Source organism: Cebus imitator, unplaced genomic scaffold (assembly GCF_001604975.1).
Source record: "Cebus imitator isolate Cc_AM_T3 unplaced genomic scaffold, Cebus_imitator-1.0 Scaffold408, whole genome shotgun sequence".
Classification (NCBI taxonomy): Eukaryota; Metazoa; Chordata; class Mammalia; order Primates; family Cebidae; genus Cebus; species Cebus imitator.
In genome coordinates, this window is record NW_016107723.1 from 2,396,054 (window position 1) to 2,404,394 (window position 8,341).

The 8,341-nt window shown below is 36.3% G+C and overlaps 1 protein-coding gene across 1 annotated transcript in view; it reads right to left on the reverse strand.

Moving 5' to 3' along the window:
- SLCO4C1 (solute carrier organic anion transporter family member 4C1) overlaps positions 1-8,341 on the reverse strand; it is a 65,132-nt gene that overhangs the window by 32,034 nt on the left and 24,757 nt on the right. The window contains exon 3 of the mRNA XM_017509162.2: positions 4,479-4,661. Coding sequence (XP_017364651.1) covers positions 4,479-4,661 — 183 coding nt within the window. The remainder of the gene's footprint in view (positions 1-4,478; positions 4,662-8,341) is intronic.

Consider the following 8,341-nt stretch of genomic DNA (forward strand, 5'->3'; position numbering starts at 1 on the left):
GCCCCTTATTTCTTTCTTTTGCCTAAGTGCTCTGAATAGAACTTCCAGTACCATGTTGAATAAAAGTGATGAAAGTGGGCTTTCAGCCAGGCCTGGTGTCTCATGCCTGTAATCCCAGCACTTTGGGAGGCCAAGGAGGGTGGATCACCTGAGGTCAGGAGTTTGAGACCTACCTGGCCAACATGGTGAAACCCTGTCTCTACTAAAAACACAAAAAATTAGCCAGGCATGGTGATGAGCACCTGTAATATCAGCTACTTGGGAGTCTGAGGAAAGAGAATTGCTTAAACTAGGGAGGCAGAGGTTGCAGTGAGCCAAGATTGCACCACTAGACCACAGCCTGGGCAACAAGAACAAGACTCCATCACAAAACAAAACAAAAAGAAAGTGGGCTTTCTCGTGTTTCAGTTCTTAGAGGAAAGCCTTTCAGCTTTTTCCCATTCAGTATGTTAGCTGTGGGTTTGCCATATATCATCTTTATTGTGCTGATGTACATTCCTTTTATACTTGGGAATTTTCATCATGAAGGAATGTTGAATTTTATCAAAAACGTTTCTGCATCTATTGAGATGATCATGTGATATTTTTTTTTGTCCTTCCTTCTCTTTATGTGATATATCACATTTATTGATTTCCATAAGATGAACTACTTCTTGCATCACTGAGATCAATTCCACTTGATTACAGTGGAATTGATATATTATTTTTTGATGTGACATTGAATTTGGCTAGCTATAACTTTGTAGAGGATTTCTATATCTATGTTCATTAGGGATATTGGCCTGTAGCTCCTCTTTACATTCTGTCTTTCTCTGGTTTTGGCATCAGGGTAACACTGGCCTTAGAATAAGTTATTAAGAATTCTCTCTTCTTCAACAATTTGGAATAGTTTGAAAAGAACTGGTGCTAAGTTCTTCTTTACAAGTTTCATAGAATTCAGCAGGGAAACCATACAGCCCTGGGCTTTTGATTCTTGGGAGACATTTTATTATTTATTCAATCTCATTACATGTTATTTTACCAAGTTTTCTATTTCTTCCTGGTCAAATCTTGATAGGTTGTATGTATCTGGGAAGTTACCCATTTTCTATAGGTTTTTCAATTTGTTGGATGTATTTGTTTATAAGATTAATAATCCCTTTTTTTTCTGTGCTATCATTTGTAATGCCTTCTGTTTTGTTTCTGATGTTACTTATTTAGGTCTTCTCTCTTTTTTTTTTAGTCTAGCTAATGGTTTTATTTTATCTTTTCCAAAAACCAATTTTTATTTCTTTGATCTTCTGTATTTTTTTTAACTCTCATTTAGTTCTGTTATGATCTTTATTATTTTTTTGCTTCTACTATTTTTGGGTTTGTTTCGTTCTTGCTTTTCTATTTCCTTGAGGTACATCATTAGGCAGCTTATTTGAAATCCATTTTTATGATGTAGGTGTTTCTTGGTATAAACTTCCCTGTTAGCATTGCTTTCGCTGTATCTCATAAGATTTGGTTTATTGTATCTCTACTTTCATGTGAATTCCTTAATTTCTTCATCAACATATTGGTTGCTCAGGAGCATGATGTTTAATTTCCATGTATTTGTACAGTTTCAAAAGTTCCTCACTGATTTCTAGTTTTGTTTCATTGTAGTTTAAGAATATACCTGATATATTATCAATATTTAAAAGTTTGTTGAGACTTGTTTTGTGGCTTCATATGGCCTACCCAAGAGAATGTTCCACGTGCTGAAGAGAAGAACATGTATCCTGTAGCTGTTGGATAAAATGTTCTGTAAATACCTATTAGATCAATTCGATCTATACTGAAGTTTAAATCCAATATTATTCACTGATTTTCGGTCTAGGTGATCTTCCCTGTGATAAAAGTGGGGTGTTAAAGTTCCCAACTGTTATTATATTGGGGTCCATTTCTTTAACTCTAATAATACTTGATTTATATATGTGCATTCTCTGGTGTTGGGTGCATATTCAGTTATAATTGCTATATCTTCTTGGTGAATTTATCAATTTGTAATTATAAAATGATATTCTTCTTTCTTGTATTTTTTGACTTAGACTATTTTGTCTAATTTAAGTATAACTTCTCCTACAAACTTTTGGTTTACAATTACACTAAATATATTTTTTATCCCTCCACTTTCAGTCTAAGTGTGTTTTACAGTTGAAATGAGTTTATTCTAGGCAGTGTATGGTTAGATATGCTTTCTTAATTCATTCATCCTATGTATATTTTCAATTAGAGAATTTAAACTATTTACATTCAAGGTTGGTATCATTGATAGGTGAGGACTTCTGTCATTTTGTTAATGGTTTTCTGATCATTTTATTTATGTTTTGTTCATTTCTTCCCCTTTTGTTCATCTTTGTAGTTTGGCAGTTGTCTGTAGTGATAACATTTGATTCCTTTCTTTTTCTTGAGTATCTTCTCTGCCACTGAGTTTTGTATTTTTACTTGTGTTCAGGATGGTAATTTCCCTTTTGCTTCCAGATGTAGGACTCCCTTAAGCATTTTTGTAGGCTGGTCTAGTAATGATGCACTCCCTCAGTTTTTGCTTGCCTGAGAAAGACTTTATATCACCTTTATTTCTGAAGAATAGCTTTCCTGGATATCGTATTTTTGACTGTCAGCTGTGTTTCCCCCAACCCCCAGACCCCTGCTTTTGAGCATTCTTAAATATATCATCCAATTCTCTCCTGACCTATAAGGTTTTTGCTAATAAATCTTTCTGATGGGAATTCCTCCATAAGTGACTTGATGCTCTTCTCTTGCTATATTCAGAATTATCTTTTTCTTTGAATTTTGCCAGTTTGAATATAATATACCTTGAAAATGACCCTTTTGGGTTGAATCTATTTGGGAATCACTGAGCATCCTGTATCTGGATGTCTAATTTCTCACCCACAACTTGGGATGTTTTCAGCATTATTTCATTATATGGATTTTCTATACTTTTTCCTGTTTCTTCTCCTTCTGTAATTCTTAAAATTCAAGTATTTGTTTACTTAATAGTGCCCATGTCACATAAGCTTTCTTTCTTTCTTTTTTTTTTTTCTCATTTTGTTTTCTGTTTTTTTCTGACTGGGTTATTTCAAAAGACCTCTCTTCAAGATCAGAAATTCCTTCTATTTGATCTAGTCTATTGTTAAAGTTCTCAACTGTAATTTTTCATTCAACTGCACTTGTAATTTCATTCATTTATTTCATCAGTTGCATGATTTATGTTTGGTTCTTTTTAATGATATCCATCTTTCTTGAATTTCTCTTTCAGATCATGAATTGTTTACTCGATTTCTTTGTATTGTTTATTTGAGCTCTCTTGTATCTTACTGAGTTTCTTTAAGACCATTAGCTCAAATTTCTTTTTAGGCATTTCACAGATTTTTACTTTCTTTTGGTTCTGTTACTGAATAATTATTGTATTTCTTTCAAAGTGCCATTTTCCTTGTTTTTCATGTTTTCCTTTTTGCTTGTTACTATATTGATGTCTACACAGCTGGAGTAACAGTCACTCTTCCAATTTTATTGAGTAGTTTTCACAGGTTAAGACATTTTCCTATGAAATGAGTACTCTTTGAGTTTGATTCTGGGTGGGTGTAGCAGTGTAGTCTGCATTTAAATACTCTGGCTATAATCAAGGCCAATGGTATCTGTGAGTTCCTCAGTGTCTTAGGCTGCACTGAACATACTGTCCTCCAAATGCTGTGACAATGAATCTCCTATGTTAGATTAACAGACTGATAAAGAGAAAACTCATACATAAATTAAGTATGCAATAATTAGATGTAGGGCTGTGCATTGTCTAGTTAGCTTTACCTTGCAGGAACATATAAGAAGGAATTTATTTGAAATGAAAAATGCCATAGAATATCTGTGTATTATCTTATGGTTTCTTTTGTGGACTGTAAGTCAATATAGGATATAATAAAACACATAGAATGGCAGAGCTGAATTTTTACACCTTGTAGAGATTCACTTCTATGTCCCACATCTGAGACAAATTTAGACTTTGCCAAAGGGGTAAAGAGGTCCTTGGAGTAAGGTAATGCAAGCCTAACCAGGAACTGAAGATGAAACAAATTCTTCAGTTGGAAGCTAAATTTGAAGCTCTTCATAAGCCAAATTGAATGTTTATAGAGGTTTTCCTTCAGAGGTTTCTACTTGGTTCAATCTTTGGAATGCTCTGTTACCCAGAGATTCAAGCGATCTAGAGAGAATGCTGCTTAAATGGCTCTTCCTATTCTGCAAAGCTAGTATGCCCAAAGCAAAAAATACAGCAGTGCATCAACAAAAATTATTATGATTTATATTTACTGACATTATGTGGCAGGAAATAAAATAAAAGGAATACTGCATTTATTTACTGGAAATGCCTATGGAGTTACAACTAACTTTTTAATAAGCCTATGTTATACTTTATTTCTAAAGTAAACAAATAATAAGATAAAGTGAAACTGAGAAAGTTTAGAGAGTAAACTTACCTATATAGAGAGAAGATTTGTGTGTGGGCACAGAATCATCAAGAAAGGCTGTTCCCAGAGTGTAGAGAGGAGTTCCTCCTGCCCCCAGCAATAGTTGTCCCAAGATGAAGACGTACAAGTAGTTAGAAAGTGAAGAAGTTGAAGAGGTACAACTGGTGCTATTCCTTGTTGTTATGCAAGTGTCTTTGAGGAAAAATTAAATAAAATTGTGAATTTATAGAAATTGAGCTAATACTTTAAACTTCTATCATACAAATTATATTTGCCTAGTATAACATTATTTATTTCTTCCAATCATTTTACTTTGATTTAAGCTACTGAAAAATACATGAAAAGAAAAATATACTTTCTTACCCCAGCCTGCCCTCACATTATGAAGGTAACCCCTAATTGTCTCTGTCAATTAGATGGGAGTAACCACTGTTAAGAGTTCTTTTCAGTTTTTCATACATTTACTCACACATTTACATGTTGTATACCCCTTTAATTTTTTTTACACAATTATAGCCATAATAAAACATACTATCTTTATATTCAACAATGTCCACTTTTCACTTATTATGTCCTAGGCATCTTTGATATTCCCACTTAAACCTGTATTTAAATTTATTTGTTGGCACTGTCATAATATTCCACAGCATAAATGTCCTGTAATTTTATTACTTAGTCCAACACATGTATCTAATAATAAATATTGTTAATATTATACTGTATGATACACAGGTTTAGATCATTTTGTTATTTCTATTAGAATGTTGTGATGTATATATTTTTTTAAGTTTACCTTGGCACATTTTGTGCAAGCCTATCTGTAGGACAGGTTACGAAGAGTGAAGCTGCTAGGTCAAAGTGAATGAATATTTGTATTTTGATACTGCCAAACTGCTTTATCAAAAAGTCATAAAAATATGCAATCCCCCAACAAGTCATTAACACTTTATATAATAAAACTTAAATTACTATCAATCTCATTGATTAATATATATATATACATAATTTTTTCATTTCCTTTTTTAAAATCATCTGAAATTAAGCATTTTTCCATACATTTGTTGTCACTTGCATTTTTTTTATGAACTAATTCTTCAATTAGTTCAATTTTCCTAGGTTCTGAGTTTGCTATATGACTTTCCCTATTCCGTAATTACACAATGGTTTTATTCTAGCATTTTCATTATTTTATTTAGACATAAGACAGGTGGATAAACATGTAAAAACAGAATGGATTGCCTGGCTATGTCTATGTAATCCGTATGCATACATTGCAAAATAAGCCTCAGAAGAAAAGTAGGTCAGAGGTCATCTTCTGCAGCTGGGGCAAATACATTAAGCCCATTACCTTAGCCCAGGTGATTGTATTAAGCCAATTAGCCCAGCCAAGGTGATTGTAATAAGCCAATTAGATAAGCTCAGGTTAATACAATCAGTCAATTAGCTGACTTGTGAAAGCAGAGGCATCCAGGTTAGGCCCTAAGCAGAAAATGTGAGGGAGACGATCCAAGATGGCCGAATAGGAACAGGTCTGGAGTGCAATTCCCAGCAAAAATGCAGAGGGTGAGTGATTACCACATTTCCAAACGAATTGTTACTGCCCACAGACCAGGAGATTCCCAGACAGAAAAGTGACACGTGTCTCCAGCATGGCTATTTTAGGCAACGCAGTGGATCTCCGAACTAAAACTCACACAAATCTGTGTGCTGTTTCAACTGGCACCGGGAATGCCTGGGAGGCAGACATGCCCATTCAACTGAATAAAAGGGGGCTGAAGCAGGGAGCCAGGGGATCTGGCTTGGTGGGTCCCACCACCACAAAGACCAGGAATCTGAAATTCTCTGGATTGAGAGTTTCACAGCAAGCTGGACCATCTCTGCTGAGGGAAGGGTGTCTGCCATTACCAAGGCAATCCACAACCACCGAGGCAGTCCGCCATTACCAAGGCAATCCGCCATTACTGAGGCACTTCACCATTACCAGGGCAGTTGGCCATTACTGAGGCAGTCCGCCATTACTGAGACAGTTCAAACTCTACCTCTATAAACAAAACCACAAGGAAGTTCACACAGCAACCAGGCAGAGCCCATGGCAGCTCAGCACTGCCTATGCTGGCAGACTGTGATTAGGCTACATCCTCCCTGGGCAGGGCATCTCTGAAAAAAGGCAGCAACACATCAGAAACTTATAAATAAAGCCCCACATTCCCAGGACATAGCACTTGAGAAAAAAGGCAGTTATGAGTTCCGCTGCAGCAGACTTAAACATACCTGCCCAGCAGCCCTGAATGGAACAACAGACCTTACAACTCAGCACTTGAGCTCCTATAAGGGACAGACTATCTCCTCAAGCAGCTCCATGACCCCCGTATATCCAAAGAGACACCTCCTAAAGGAAAGCTCAGGCTGACATCTGGCGAGTATCCTTCTGGGACAAAGATAACAGAAGAAGAAACTGGCAGCAACCCTTACTGTTCTGCAGCCCCCGCAGGTGATCACAAGACAAGCAGAGTCTGGAGTGGACTTCCAACAGTCCTCCAGCAGAGGGGCCTCACTGTTAGAAGGATAACTAAAAAATAGAAAGAAATAACTTTATCATCAACAAAAACGACATCCACTCAGAGACCCCATCCAAAAGTTACCAACTACAAAGACCACAGGTAGATAAATCCACAAAGAAGGAAAGAAATCGGTGCAAAAAGGATGGAAAACCAGAACGCCTCTCCTCCTCCAAGGGATCACAACTCCTCACCAGCAAGAAACAAGGCTGGATGGAGAATGAGTCTCATGAATTCACAGAAACAGGCTTCATAAAGTGGGTAGGGTAATAACAAACTTCTCTGAGCTAAAAGAACATGTTCTAACCCAATGCAAAGAAACTAATAACCTTGAAAAAGGTTTGATGAAATGCTAACAAGAATAACAGCTTAGAGAAGAAATAAAATAAATGAATTGATGGAGCTGAAAAACACAACACAAGAACTTCATGAAGCATACACAAGTTTCAATAGCTGAATTGACCAAACAGAAGAAAGGTTATCAGAGACTGAATATCAACTCAATGAAATAAAATGAGAAGGCAGGATTAGAGAAAAAAGGGTAAAAATAAATGAACAAAGCCTTCAAGAAATATGGAATTATGTGAAAAGACCTAATCTACATTTGACAGGTGTACCTGACTGTGACGTAGAGAATGAATCCAAGCTGAAAAACACTCTTCAGGATATTATCCAGGCGAACCTCCCCAACCTAGCAAGATAGGCTGATATTCAAGTCCAGGAAATACAGAGAACACCACAAAGTTATTTCTCAAAAAGAGCAACTCCAAGGCACATAATTGTCAGATTCACCAGGGTTGAAATAAAGGAAAAGATGCTAAGGGCAGCCAGAGAGAAAGGTCAGGTTACCCACAAAGGGTAGCCCATCAGACTCACAGCAGATCTCTCTGCAGAAACCCTACAAGCCAGAAGAAAGTGGGGGCCAATATTCAACATCCTTAAACAAAAGAACTTTCAACCTAGAGTTTGATATCCAGCCAAACTAAGCATCATAAGGGAAAGAGAAATAAAATCCTTTACAGAGAAGCAAATCCGGAGAGATTTTGTCACCACCAGGCCTGCCTTACAAGACCTCCAGAAAGAAGCACTAAACATACGAAGGAACAACCAGAAACAGTGACTCCAAAAATGCACCAAACAGTAAAAAGCATCAACACAATGAAGAAAATGCATCAACTAATGGGCAAAACAACCAGCTAGCAAGAAAACGGCAGGATCAAATTCACACATAACAATATTAACCTTAAATGTAAATGGGCTAAATGCCCCAATCAAATGACAGAGACTGGCAAATTGGATAAAAAATCAAGACCC